The 15,579-nt window shown below is 45.5% G+C and overlaps 1 protein-coding gene across 22 annotated transcripts in view; it reads left to right on the forward strand.

The window, feature by feature from the left end:
* Nucleotides 1-15,579, forward strand: part of ank3b (ankyrin 3b) — a 692,976-nt gene that overhangs the window by 571,713 nt on the left and 105,684 nt on the right. For 14 of the 22 annotated variants that reach the window (XM_082965026.1, XM_082965032.1, XM_082965030.1 and 11 more), the window contains exons 19-24: nt 2,278-2,376; nt 5,275-5,373; nt 5,497-5,595; nt 6,460-6,555; nt 6,755-6,827; nt 7,630-7,689. In XM_082965026.1, coding sequence (XP_082821152.1) covers nt 2,278-2,376; nt 5,275-5,373; nt 5,497-5,595; nt 6,460-6,555; nt 6,755-6,827; nt 7,630-7,689 — 526 coding nt within the window. Of the gene's footprint in view, nt 1-2,277; nt 2,377-5,274; nt 5,374-5,496; nt 5,596-5,858; nt 5,883-5,928; nt 5,938-6,459; nt 6,556-6,754; nt 6,828-7,629; nt 7,690-15,579 lie in introns of those variants that run through there. The other 8 variants (XM_082965035.1, XM_082965034.1, XM_082965020.1 and 5 more) reach the window with 3 other exon arrangements.

The following is a 15,579-nucleotide window of genomic DNA, read 5'->3' on the forward strand; positions in this document are numbered from 1 at the left end:
CCTGTCCTGTGTTCTAATGTGTTACGTCCTGTCCAGTCCTGTGTTCTAATGTGTCCTGTCCTGTCCTGTATTGTAATGTGTCCTGTCCTGTCCTGTATTGTAATGTGTTATGTCCTGTCCTGTCCTGTCCTGTGTTGTAATGTGTCCTGTCCTGTCCTGTGTTATAATGTGTCCTGTCCTGTGTTCTAATGTGTTATGTCCTGTCCTGTCCTGTGTTCTAATGTGTCCTGTCCTGTCCTGTATTGTAATGTGTCCTGTCCTGCCCTGTGTTCTAATGTGTTAGCCTGTCCTGTCCTGTCCTGTCCTGTGTTGTAATGTGTCCTGTGTTCTTATGTGTCCTGTCCTGTCCTGTCCTGTGTTCTAATGTGTCCTGTGTTCTAATGTGTCCTGTCATGTCCTGTCCTGTCCTGTCCTGTGTTATAATGTGTTATGTCCTGTCCTGTGTTCTAATGTGTCCTGTCCTGTCCTGTGTTGTAATGTGTCCTGTCCTGTCCTGTGTTCTAATGTGTTATATCCTGTCCTGTCCTGTATTGTAATGTGTCCTGTCCTGTCCTGTGTTCTAATGTGTCCTGTCCTGTCCTGTCCTGTCCTGTGTTCTAATGTGTCCTGTCCTGTCCTGTGTCCTTATGTGTTATATCCTGTCCTGTCCTGTGTTATAATGTGTCCTGTCCTGTCCTGTGTTCTAATGTGTTATATCCTGTCCTGTCCTGTATTGTAATGTGTTATGTCCTGTCCTGTCCTGTATTGTAATGTGTTTGTCCTGTCCTGTGTTGTAATGTGTTATGTCCTGTCCTGTCCTGTGTCCTAATGTGTCCTGTGTCCTGTCCTGTGTTGTAATGTGTTATGTCCTGTCCTGTGTCCTGTCCTGTGTTGTAATGTGTCCTGTCCTGTCCTGTGTCCTGTCCTGTATTGTAATGTGTTATGTCCTGTCCTGTATTGTAATGTGTCCTGTCCTGTGTCCTGTCCTGTATTGTAATGTGGTATGTCCTGTCCTGTGTCCTGTTCTGTGTTGTAATGTGTCCTGTCCTGTCCTGTATTGTAATGTGGTATGTCCTGTCCTGTATTGTAATGTGTTATGTCCTGTCCTGTATTGTAATGTGGTATGTCCTGTCCTGTCCTGTGTTCTAATGTGTCCTGTCCTGTCCTGTGTTCTAATGTGTCCTGTTATGTCCTGTCCTGTATTTTAATGTGTTATGTCCTGTCCTGTCCTGTCCTGTATTGTAATATGTCCTGTCCTGTCCTGTCCTGTATTGTAATGTGTTATGTCCTGTCCCTTGTTTTAATGTGTTATGTCCTGTCCTGTGTCCTGTCCTGTCCTGTATTGTAATGTGTCCTGTCCTGTCCTGTGTTGTAATGTGTTATGTCCTGTCCTGTGTTTTAATGTGTTATGTCCTGTCCTGTATTGTAATGTGGTATGTCCTGTCCTGTGTTGTAATGTGTCCTGTCCTGTCCTGTATTGTCCTGTGTCCTGTCCTGTATTGTAATGTGGTATGTCCTGTCCTGTGTCCTGTCCTGATTTGTAATGTGTCCTGTCCTGTCCTGTGTCCTGTCTTTTATTGTAATGTGTTATGTCCTGTCCTGTATTGTAATGTGTCCTGTCCTGTGTCCTGTCCTGTATTGTAATGTGTTATGTCCTGTCCTGTATTGTAATGTGGTATGTCCTGTCCTGTGTCCTGTCCTGTGTTGTAATGTGTCTTGTCCTGTCCTGTATTGTAATGTGGTATGTCCTGTCCTGTATTGTAATGATGTATGTCCTGTCCTGTATTGTAATGTGGTATGTCCTGTCCTGTGTCCTGTCCTGTGTTGTAATGTGTCCTGTCCTGTCCTGTGTCCTGTCCTGTATTGTAATGTGGTATGTCCTGTCCTGTGTTCTAATGTGCTCTGTCCTGTCCTGTGTTCTAATGTGTCCTGTTATGTTCTGTCCTGTATTGTAATGTGTTATGTCCTGTCCTGTGTCCTGTCCTGTCCTGTATTGTAATGTGTCCTGTCCTGTCCTGTATTGTAATGTGTTATGTCCTGTCCTGTGTTTTAATGTGGTATGTCCTGTCCTGTGTCCTGTCCTGTCCTGTATTGTAATGTGTTATGTCCTGTCCTGTATTGTAATGTGGTATGTCCTGTCCTGTGTCCTGTCCTGTGTTGTAATGTGTCCTGTCCTGTCCTGTGTCCTGTCCTGTATTGTAATGTGGTATGTCCTGTCCTGTGTCCTGTCCTGTGTTGTAATGTGTCCTGTCCTGTATTGTAATGTGGTATGTCCTGTCCTGTGTCCTCTCCTCTCAGAGTGGTCTGACTCCTCTCCACCTGGCAGCTCAGGACGACAAGGTGAACGTAGCTGAGGTGCTGGTTAACCAGGGGGCCACTGTTGACCCAGAGACTAAGGTACACATGCACGTACACACCACGTGTTCAGCTCTGGTCTGACAGCTGTGTAGGTCGGCTGGTCTCTCCTCACACCTCACTGCAGAACACTCACTGAGAAACACAACAGAGAGACCAGAAGGTCTAGAAACCCAGAGAGAGAGACCAGAAGGTCTAGAAACCAGAGAGGAGAGCGAGACCAGAAGGACTAGAAACACTACATTACTACAGTACTACACTGAAACACTACACCACTACATTACTACAGTACTACACTGAAACACTACACCACTACATTACTACAGTACTACACTGAAACACGACAACACTACATTACTACAGTACTACACTGAAACACTACAACAGTATTCTGAAACACTGAAACACTACACCACTGACACACTACAACACTGAAACACTGAAACACTACACCACTGAAACACTACAACACTGAAACACTGAAACACTACAACACTACAAAACTGAAACACTACAACAGTATTCTGAAACACTGAAACACTACACCACTGACACACTACAACACTGAAACACTACAACACTGAAATACTACAACACTGAAACACTACAACACTGAAACACTGAAACACTACACCACTGAAACACTACAACACTACAAAACTGAAACACTACAACACTGAAACACTGAAACACTACACCACTGAAACACTGAAACACTACACCACTGAAACACTACAACACTACAAAACTGAAACACTACAACACTGAAACACTACAACACTGAAACACTACAACACTGAAACACGACAACACTGAAACACTACAACACTGAAACACGGAAACACTACACCACTGAAACACTACACCACTGAAACACTACAACACTACAAAACTGAAACACTACAACACTGAAACACCACAAAACTGAAACACTACAACACTGAAACACCACAACACTGAAACACTACACCACTGAAACACTGAAACACTACAACACTGAAACACTACAACAGTATTCTGAAACACTGAAACACTACACCACTGACACACTACAACACTGAAACACTACAACACTGAAACACTACACCACTGAAACACTACACCACTGAAACACTACACCACTGAAACACTACAACACTAAAAAACTGAAACACTACAACACTGAAACACTGAAACACTACACCACTGAAACACTACACCACTGAAACACTACAACACTACAAAACTGAAACACTACAACACTGAAACACTACAACACTGAAACACTACAACACTACAACACTGCAACACTGAAACACTACAACACTACAAAACTGAAACACTACAACACTGAAACACCACAAAACTGAAACACTACAACACTGAAACACCACAACACTGAAACACTACACCACTGAAACACTGAAACACTACAACACTGAAACACTACAACACAACACCACAACACTGAAACACCACAACACTGAAACACTACACCACTGAAACACTACAACACTGCACTGAAACACTACAACACTGAAACACTACAACACAACACCACAACATTGAATCACCACAACACTGAAACACTACAACACTGAAACACTACAACACTGAAACACTACAACACTACAACACTACACCACTGAAACACTACACCACTGAAACAACAGTACACTACAATACTGAAACACTACACCACTGAAACACTACACCACTGAAACACTACACCACTGAAACACTACAACACTGAAACACTACAACACTGAAACAACAGTACACTACAACACTACAACACTACAACACTGAAACACTACAACACTGAAACACTACAACACTGAAACAACAGTACACTACAACACTACACCACAACACTACACTACAACACTGAAACAACAGTACACTACAACACTACACTACAACACTGAAACACTACAACACTGAAACACTACAACACTGAAACAACAGTACACTACAACACTACACTACAACACTGAAACACTACTACACCACACTACAACACTACAACACTGAAACTCTACAACACTGAAACACTACAACACTACTCTACAACACTACTCTACAACACTGAAACTCTACAACACTGAAACACTACAACACTACTCTACAACACTACTCTACAACACTACACTACAACACTGAAACACTACAACTCTAACAAGCTCTGGTATCTACATACAGACCTGACTACAACACTACAACAACATTAACTCTCTAAATGTCGTATCCATTCTGCTATAATCTCGGCCTATCAGCAGGCATCAAACCGTTATTTGAATCAACGTGCTTGAAGGTTTCAGAATGTCTCCTGAAACCATTGAACATGATAGTGAATGGAGCTTTAGATGGGATACACCGTCAAAACACTTGATTTCTGTTTCCCTAGATGGGATACACTAGTGGTTACACCATCAAAACACTTGATTTCTGTCTCTGTTTCCCTAGACGGGATACACTAGTGGTTACACCAGGCATAACACTTGATTTCTGCTTCCCTAGATGGGATACACTAGTGGTTACACCAGGCATAACACTTGATTTCTGTTTCCCTAGATGGGGTACACTAGTGGTTACTCCAGGCATAACACTTGATTTCTGTTTCCCTAGATGGGATACACTAGTGGTTACACCGTCATAACACTTGATTTCTGTCTCTGTTTCCCTAGACGGGATACACTAGTGGTTACACCAGGCATAACACTTGATTTCTGCTTCCCTAGATGGGATACACTAGTGGTTACACCAGGCATAACACTTGATTTCTGTTCCCCTAGATGGGATACACTAGTGGTTACACCGTCATAACACATGATTTCTGTTTCCCTAGATGGGATACACTAGTGGTTGACACAGGCATAACACTTGATTTCTGTTTCACTAGATGGGATACACTAGTGGTTACACCGTCATAACACTTGATTTCTATTTCTGTTTCCCTAGATGGGATACACTCCACTGCACGTGGCGTGTCACTATGGAAACGTGAAGATGGTCAACTTCCTGCTAAAGAACCAGGCCAAGATCAACGCCAAAACCAAGGTTAGGCTCCCCTCCACATGTGTATATAGATGTTGATGGTTGTAGGTGTGGGTGTTGCAGTGGGTTTGTGTTGGTATGTTTAATAAAAGAGGCGTGTCTGACCTTTCCTCCTCCCCCTTTCAGAACGGATACACCCCCCTCCATCAGGCGGCCCAGCAAGGCCACACCCACATCATCAACCTACTGCTGCAGCACGGGGCCTCTCCCAACCACGTCACTGTGGTGAGAACACACACACACCTGCTGCAGCACGGGGCCTCTCCCAACCACGTCACTGTGGTGAGAACACACACACACACCTGCTGCAGCACGGGGCCTCTCCCAACCACGTCACTGTGGTGAGAACACACACACACCTGCTGGAGCACGGGGCCTCTCCCAACCACGTCACTGTGGTGAGAACACACACACACACCTGCTGCAGCACGGGGCCTCTCCCAACCACGTCACTGTGGTGAGAACACACACACCTGCTGCATCACGGGGCCTCTCCCAACCACGTCACTGTGGTGAGAACACACACACCTGCTGCAGCACGGGGCCTCTCCAAACCACGTCACTGTGGTGAGAACACACACACACACACCTGCTGCAGCACGGGGCCTCTCCCCAAACGAGCTGACTGTGGTGAGCCCCCACAGATGGGACTGCACAGTGAAATACACTGTCACCAACACTATCTCATACACACTAGGCTGTCATGAGCCTGCACTGTAACAGTCACATCACAACACACAGTGGTCCATCTATTGTCTTTGGTAGTATTAACAGTAGATACTGACACGAGGCTGGGTTAGGGGTTAGGGGTTAGGGTTAGGGTTAGGGTTAGGGGTTAGGGTTAGGGTTAGGGGTAGGGGTTAGGTTTAGGGTTGGGGTTAGGGTTAGGGGTAGGGGTTAGGGTTAGGGTTGGGGTTAGGGTTAGGGTTGGGGTTAGGGGTTAGGGTTAGGGTTAGGGTTGGGGTTAGGGGTTAGAGTTAGGGGGTAGGGTTAGGGGTTAGGGGTTAGGGGGTTAGGGGTTAGAGGTTAGGGGTTAGGGGGTTAGGGTTAGGGGTTAGAGTAATAGTAATATCTGACTGTCTTTAACAGAATGGTAACACGGCCCTGTCCATCGCCAGGAGGCTGGGGTACATCTCTGTAGTGGATACTCTGAAGGTCGTCACTGAGGAAACACAGACCACTCTGGTGAGACCAGCACATACTGTTCTCATTAAGTTAGTGTATGAAACAACTGAAGTGTGTTAACTAAAACCTTCTAGAAACACCATGAGAAATACAGTAGCCTGCATATGTAAATACCTATCTGTTGTCTTACAGTTATCCACATGTACAATAACATCCTTCGTTCGTTAACGACTCATTGAAATGTTTGTTCCCTTACTAGACGGTGACCGAGAAACACAAGATGAACGTTCCAGAAACCATGAATGAGGTTCTGGACATGTCGGATGATGACGGTAAGAGATGTAGGAGTTATGTTTTAATAACCTGATCATATCCAGTGAGAGATGTAGGAGTTATGTTTTAATAACCTGATTATATCCAGTGAGAGATGTAGGAGTTATGTTTTAATAACCTGATCATATCCAGTGAGAGATGTAGGAGTTATGTTTTAATAACCTGATTATATCCAGTGAGAGATGTAGGAGTTATGTTTTAATAACCTGATTATATCCAGTGAGAGATGTAGGAGTTATGTTTTAATAACCTGATCATATCCAGTGAGTGATGTAGGAGTTATGTTATAATAACCTGATTATATCCAGTGAGAGATGTAGGAGTTATGTTTTAATAACCTGATTATATCCGGTGAGAGATGTAGGAGTTATGTTTTAATAACCTGATTATATCCAGTGAGAGATGTAGGAGTTATGTTTTAATAACCTGATCATATCCGGTGAGAGATGTAGGAGTTATGTTTTAATAACCTGATCATATCCAGTGAGAGATGTAGGAGTTATGTTTTAATAACCTGATCATATCCAGTGAGAGATGTAGGAGTTATGTTTTAATAACCTGATTATATCCAGTGAGAGATGTAGGAGTTATGTTTTAATAACCTGATTATATCCAGTGAGAGATGTAGGAGTTATGTTTTAATAACCTGATTATATCCAGTGAGAGATGTAGGAGTTATGTTTTAATAACCTGATCATATCCTTATGATAAATCAACATAAGATATGGTTTAGATTTATATATTTTAATGCTTTATAATTTTTCTATGATTTTTAACACTTTCCTCATTCAAATTGCACAGTTGGTAAAGCCAATGTACCTGAAATGCTCAATGAAGACTATTTATCTGATGTTGAAGAAGGTACTTTCACCTTTTTACTTTTTCTGAGTTTCTTCAGCAGATGTTCGTCTCAGACTAACCAGATATCTTCTCCTGTCTCACGCTTGGTGTGTTGTCATGGACTCTGTATTTTATGCTTTGGTATCCCAGGAATACGCCTTTATCTGGGTTGAACTTGGAGAACTTGAATGTGATCTTTTCATCCATCCTCTGTTGACTAAGTTGTATTTTCTTTCACTTGGCCTCCAGAGCTTCTCCTTCAGCTTTTCTGTAGAATCTGACCTTCTCAAGAGAGAGAGAGACAGATTCTGTTCTCTCTGGTTCTGTTGCTCAACATTTATTCAACACTGATTTTGTTTCTAGCAGTGTTGACATTTATGAGAGACAGAGAGAGAGAGAGACACAGAGAGAGAGAGAGAGAGACACAGAGAGAGAGAGAGAGAGAGACACAGAGAGAGAGAGAGAGAGAGAAGAGAGAGAGACAGAGAGAGAGAGAGAGACAGAGAGAGAGAGAGAGAGACACAGAGAGAGAGAGAGAGAGAGAGAGAGAGAGAGAGAGAGAGAGAGACAGAGAGAGAGAGAGAGAGAGAGATGACATAACATACCTTACTCCCTGAAATCATCTTGATTCAGGATCTTTGTTTTAACAGAGATGGAATTTCAGTGTGTCTATGAGAGCTACTGTCGTAAGTGCAGACTTTGACTTTACATTAATGACACTAAACAAAAACTAATGGTGTTTGTGTTCAAATGGTTTCTAATATAGAGTGAAGTGGACAGATTGAAGTGTCTCTAAATGTATCTCTGCTGTATTAGTTTGGTGTAGCTACAGTTGACTGACCGTGGTACTGAGATATCATCTTATTAACGACTGGAACATTCTAAACATAGATCTGTCATTTCCTCAACACTGTTATTAAGGTCAGAGTAATGCTCTGATATACATTCAAACATTTCCCTACAGGCGTCGTGTATCTGTGTGTTTTCATGTGGCCTTGACCCCTAGCCAGGTATTAGCCAATAAAAAGGTCTAGTTCAGACCAACAGCCAGGTATTAGCCAATAGAAAGGTCTAGTTCAGACCAACAGCCAGTTATTAGCCAATAGAAAGGTCTAGTTCAGACCAACAGCCAGGTATTAGTCAATAGAAAGGTCTAGTTCAGACCAACAGCCAGGTATTAGCCAATAGAAAGGTCTAGTTCAGACCAACAGCCAGTTATTAGCCAATAGAAAGGTCTAGTTCAGACCAACAGCCAGTTATTAGCCAATAGAAAGGTCTAGTTCAGACCAACAGCCAGTTATTAGCCAATAGAAAGGTCTAGTTCAGACCAACAGCCAGTTATTAGCCAATAGAAAGGTCTAGTTCAGACCAACAGCCAGTTATTAGCCAATGGAAAGGTCTAGTTCAGACCTACAGCCAGTTATTAGCCAATAGCAAGGTCTAGTTCAGACCAACAGCCAGGTATTAGCCAATAGCATGTATGAATACTGTGATTTACTTCCTCATGTCCCAACCATGAGAGGACAGTAAGAGTAATGGTCCTACTACAGGTCCTGACTGGCCTGACTGTCCCAGCCCCACTACCATACCACTGGCCTGACTGTCCCAGCCCCACTACCATACCACTGGCCTGACTGTCCAGCTGACTGTCCCAGCCACACTACCATACCACTGGCCTGACTGTCCCAGCCCCACTACCATACCACTGGCCTGACTGTCCAGCTGACTGTCCCAGCCACACTACCATACCACTGGCCTGACTGTCCCAGCCCCACTACCATACCACTGGCCTGACTGTCCAGCTGACTGTCCCAGCCCCACTACCATACCACTGGCCTGACTGTCCAGCTGACTGTCCCAGCCCCACTACCATACCACTGGCCTGACTGTCCCAGCCCCACTACCATACCACTGGCCTGACTGTCCAGCTGACTGTCCCAGCCCCACTACCATACCACTGGCCTGACTGTCCAGCTGACTGTCCCAGCCCCACTACCATACCACTGGCCTGACTGTCCCAGCCCCACTACCATACCACTGGCCTGACTGTCCAGCTGACTGTCCCAGCCCCACTACCATACCACTGGCCTGACTGTCCAGCTGACTGTCCCAGCCTCACTACCATACCACTGGCCTGACTGTCCCAGCCCCACTACCATACTACTGGCCTGACTGTCCCAGCCCCACTACCATACCACTGGCCTGACTGTCCCAGCCCCACTACCATACCACTGGCCTGACTGTCCAGCTGACTGTCCCAGCCCCACTACCATACCACTGGCCTGACTGTCCAGCTGACTGTCCCAGCCTCACTACCATACCACTGGCCTGACTGTCCAGCTGACTGTCCCAGCCTCACTACCATACCACTGGCCTGACTGTCCCAGCCCCACTACCATACCACTGGCCTGACTGTCCCAGCCCCACTACCATACCACTGGCCTGACTGTCCCAGCCCCACTACCATACCACTGGCCTGACTGTCCAGCTGACTGTCCCAGCCCCACTACCATACCACTGGCCTGACTGTCCAGCTGACTGTCCCAGCCTCACTACCATACCACTGGCCTGACTGTCCAGCTGACTGTCCCAGCCTCACTACCATACCACTGGCCTGACTGTCCCAGCCCCACTACCATACCACTGGCCTGACTGTCCCAGCCCCACTACCATACCACTGGCCTGACTGTCCCAGCCCCACTACCATACCACTGGCCTGACTGTCCAGCTGACTGTCCCAGCCTCACCACTACCATACCACTGGCCCAGGTTTGGAACCAGTTCAGGGAACACAACCCAAAACTGGAAAACAACTACATTATTTGAGGAACCCGAACCGAAAACCAAAGTGATCTATAATGTTCCTCAGCGGCGCAACTTTGTTTGGTCGGGGGGGCATAATTTAATTAAACATGTTTTAATCCAGTGGGATAAACAGTCCAACCAGCCTCCCCTACCTCTCTGAGGGGTCCGCATGGTCCTAAAGCACCCCGCTGCCTCGTTATGTACCACATTCCAATGATGAAACTGTTCCGGAACAGAACCGTTATTCTGAAAGCATGGGAACCGGTTGATCAAGTTATTTTACATTCTGGAACAGAACCATTATTCTAAAAGCATGGGAACCGGTTGATCAAGTTATTTTACATTCTGGAACAGAACCGTTATTCTGAACGCATGGGAACCGGTTGATCAAGTTATTTTACATTCTGGAACAGAACCATTATTCTAAAAGCATGGGAACCGGTTGATCAAGTTATTTTACATTCTGGAACAGAACCGTTATTCTGAACGCATGGGAACCGGTTGATCAAGTTATTCTACATTCTGGAACAGAACCATTATTCTAAAAGCATGGGAACCGGTTGATCAAGTTATTTTACATTCTGGAACAGAACCGTTATTCTGAACGCATGGGAACCGGTTGATCAAGTTATTTTACATTCTGGAACAGAACCGTTATTCTGAACGCATGGGAACCGGTTGATCAAGTTATTTTACATTCTGGAACAGAACCGTTATTCTGAAAGCATGGGAACCAGTTGATCAAGTTATTTTACATTCCGGAACAGAACCGTTATTCTGAACGCATGGGAACCGGTTGATCAAGTTATTTTACATTCCGGAACAGAACCGTTATTCGGAAAGCATGGGAACCGGTTGATCAAGTTATTTTACATTCCGGAACAGAACCGTTATTCTAAAAGCATGGGAACCGGTTGATCAAGTTATTTTACATTCCGGAACAGAACCGTTATTCTAAAAGCATGGGAACCGGTTGATCAAGTTATTTTACATTCCGGAACAGAACCGTTATTCTAAAAGCATGGGAACCGGTTGATCAAGTTATTTTACATTCCGGAACAGAACCGTTATTCTGAAAGCATGGGAACCGGTTGATCAAGTTATTTTACATTCCGGAACAGAACCGTTATTCTGAACGCATGGGAACAGGTTGATCAAGTTATTTTACATTCTGGAACAGAACCGTTATTCTGAACGCATGGGAACCGGTTTATCAAGTTATTTTACATTCTGGAACAGAACCGTTATTCTGAACGCATGGGAACCGGTTGATCAAGTTATTTTACATTCCGGATCAGAACCGTTATTCTGAAAGCATGGGAACCGGTTGATCAAGTTATTTTACATTCTGGACATTTGTTTCCAATTCCACAAAAATGGCAACAAAGCGCAAATGAAAAGCCCTCACTCTGTCGGTGTTCCAGCGTCTACCTACCTGCTGGAAATCTTTGCCAGTGGGTGTGTGGACTACCTACCCCTCCGCTTTGAAGCAGGTAGCCCTCTGACCATGTTACATAGGTTACTGTAGCCCTCTGACCATGTTACATATGTTACTGTAGCCCTCTGACCATGTTACATAGGTTACTGTAGCCTACTGACCACGTTACATAGGTTACTGTAGACTACTGACCACGTTACATAGGTTACTGTAGCCCTCTGACCACGTTACATACGTTACTGTAGACTACTGACCATGCTATATAGGTTACTGTAGTCTACTGACCATGTTACATAGGTTACTGTAGCCCTCTGACCACGTTACATAGGTTACTGTAGACTACTGACCACGTTACATAGGTTACTGCAGTCTGCTGACCACGTTACATAGGTTACTGTAGACTACTGACCATGTTACATAGGTTACTGTAGACTACTGACTATGTTACATAGGTTACTGTAGACTACTGACCATGTTACATAGGTTACTGTAGCCTGCTGACCATGTTACATAGGTTACTGAAGACCTCTGACCATGTTACATAGGTCACTGTAGCCCTCTGACCACGTTACATAGGTTACTGTAGCCCTCTGACCACATTACATAGGTTACTGTAGACTACTGACCATGTTACATAGGTTACTGTAGCCCTCTGACCACGTTACATAGGTTACTGTAGCAACTGACCACGTTACATAGGTTACTGTAGCCTACTGACTACGTTACATAGGTTACTCTAGTCTACTGACCATGTTACATAGGTTACTGTAGCCTGCTCACCACGTTACATAGGTTACTGTAGCCCTCTGACCACGTTACATATGTTACTGTAGCCCTCTGACCACGTTACATAGGTTACTGTAGCCTGCTGACCATGTTACATAGGTTACTGTAGCCTGCTGACCACGTTACATAGGTTACTGTAGTCTACTGACCATGTTACATAGGTTACTGTAGTCTACTGACCATGTTACATAGGTTACTGTAGCCCTCTGACCACGATACATATGTTACTGTAGCCTGCTGACCATGTTACATAGGTTACTGTAGACTACTGACCATGTTAAATAGGTTACTGTAGCCTGCTGACCATGTTACATAGGTTACTGTAGACAACTGACCACGTTACATAGGTTACTGTAGCCCTCAGACCACGTTACATAGGTAACTGTAGCCTGCTGACCACGTTACATAGGTTACTGTAGCCCTCTGACCACGTTACATAGGTTAATGTAGACTACTGACCATGTTACATAGGTTACTGTAGACAACTGACCACGTTACATAGGTTACTGTAGACTACTGACCATGTTACATAGGTTACTGTAGCCCTCTGACCACGTTTCATAGGTTACTGTAGACTACTGACCATGTTACATAGGTTACTGTAGCCCTCTGACCACGTTACATAGGTTACTGTAGCCTGCTGACCATGTTACATAGGTTACTTTAGCCCTCTGGCCACGTTACATAGGTTACTGTAGCCCTCTGACCATGTTACATAGGTTACTGTAGACTACTGACCATGTTACATAGGTTACTGTAGCCCTCTGACCACCTTAAATAGGTTACTGTAGACTACTGACCATGTTACATAGGTTACTGTAGCCCTCTGACCACCTTAAATAGGTTACTGTAGACTACTGACCATGTTACATAGGTTACTGTAGCCCTCTGACCACGTTACATAGGTTACTGTAGACTACTGACCACGTTACATAGGTTACTGTAGCCTGCTGATCATGTTACATAGGTTACTGTAGCCTGCTGACCACGTTACATAGGTTACCCCCCCCCCCCCCCCAGTCTGGGTCTTGTCCTGTCTGGGTCTTTTCCTGTCCTGGACCCTCAGTCCTGTCCTTGTCTGAGCTAGTCCTGTCCTGGACCCTCAGTCCTGTCCTTGTCTGAGCTAGTCCTGTCCTGGACCCTCAGTCCTGTCCTTGTCTGAGCTAGTCCTGTCCTGGACCCTCAGTCCTTTCCTGGTCTGATCTAGTCCTGTCCTGGTCTTATCTAGTCCTGGTCTGATCTGGTCCTGTCCTGGTCTGATCTAGTCCTGTCCTTGTCTGATCTGGTCCTGTCCTGGTCTGATCTAGTCCAATCCTGGTCTGATCTTTTCCTGTCCTGGTCTTATCTGGTCCTGGTCTGATCTAGTCCTGTCCTGGACCCTCAGTCCTGTCCTGGTCTGATCTAGTCCTGTTCTGATCTAGTCCTGGCCTGGTCTGATCTAGTCCTGTCCTGATCTGGTCCTGTCCTGGTCTGATCTAGTCCTGTCCTGATCTGGTCCTGTCCTGGTCTGATCTAGTCCTGTCCTGGTCTGATCTAGTCCTGTCCTGATCTAGTCCTGGCCTGGTCTGATCTAGTCCTGTCCTGGTCTGATTAGTCCTGTCCTGATCTAGTCCTGTCCTGGTCTGATCTAGTCCTGTCCTGGTCTGATCTAGTCCTGTCCTGGTCTGATCTAGTCATGCCCTGGTCTGATCTAGTCCTGTCCTGGACCCTCAGTCCTGTCCTGGTCTGATCTAGTCCTGTCCTAGTCTGATCTGGTCCTGTCCTGTTCTGATCTAGTCCTGTCCTGGTCTGATCTGGTCCTGTCCTGGTCTGATCTAGACCTGTCCTGGTCTGATCTAGTCCTGTCCTGGTCTGATCTAGTCATGTCCTGGTCTGTGTGTGTGTGTGTGTGTGTGTGTGTGTGTGTGTGTGTGTGTGTGTGTGTGTGTGTGTGTGTGTGTGTGTGTGTGTGTGTGTGTGTGTGTGAGTGTAAGTGTAAGTGTGAGTGTGAGTGTGAGTGTGAGAGAGACAGAGATTTGAACATTTTTGAGTGCAGAGCTTGTTGCTGAATCCTGTGTCCCTCAACTGGATCTTGCGTAGTAAGTGATCGTCTCTGAGTGATTAGGACAGAGAGGGTAGAGTAGGTTTCCTGGTGTGATTAGGACAGAGAGGGTAGAGTAGGTTTCCTGGTGTGATTAGGACAGAGAGGGTAGAGTAGGTTTTCTGGTGTGATTAGGACAGAGAGGGTAGAGTAGGTTTCCTGGTGTGATTAGGACAGAGAGGGTAGAGTAGGTTTTCTGGTGTGATTAGGACAGAGAGGGTAGAGTAGGTTTCCTGGTGTGATTAGGACAGAGAGGGTAGAGTAGGTTTCCCATTAGGACAGAGAGGGTAGAGTAGGTTTCCTGGTGTGATTAGGACAGAGAGGGTAGAGTAGGTTTCCTGGTGTGATTAGGACAGAGAGGGTAGAGTAGGTTTCCCATTAGGACAGAGAGGGTAGAGTAGGTTTCCTGGTATGATTAGGACAGAGAGGGTAGAGTAGGTTTCCTGGTGTGATTAGGACAGAGAGGGTAGAGTAGGTTTCCTGGTGTGATTAGGACAGAGAGGGTAGAGTAGGTTTCCTGGTGTGATTAGGACAGAGAGGGTAGAGTAGGTTTCCTGGTGTGATTACGACAGAGAGGGTGGAGGGAGAGAGGGGGGGTGGCAGAAGAGAGGGAGAGAGAGGGGGGAGGGAGAGAGGGGGGGTTGGCAGGAGAGAGGGAGAGAGAGGGGGGAGGGAGAGAGGGGGGGTGGCAGGAGAGAGGGAGAGAGAGGGGGAGGGAGAGAGGGGGTAGCAGGAGAAAGGGAGAGAGAGGGGGGAGGGAGAGAGGGGGGGTTGGCAGGAGAGAGGGAGAGAGAGGGGGGAG

Source organism: Salmo salar, chromosome 18, assembly GCF_965601325.2.
Source record: "Salmo salar chromosome 18, fSalSal1, whole genome shotgun sequence".
NCBI classification, from domain to species: domain Eukaryota; kingdom Metazoa; phylum Chordata; class Actinopteri; order Salmoniformes; family Salmonidae; genus Salmo; species Salmo salar.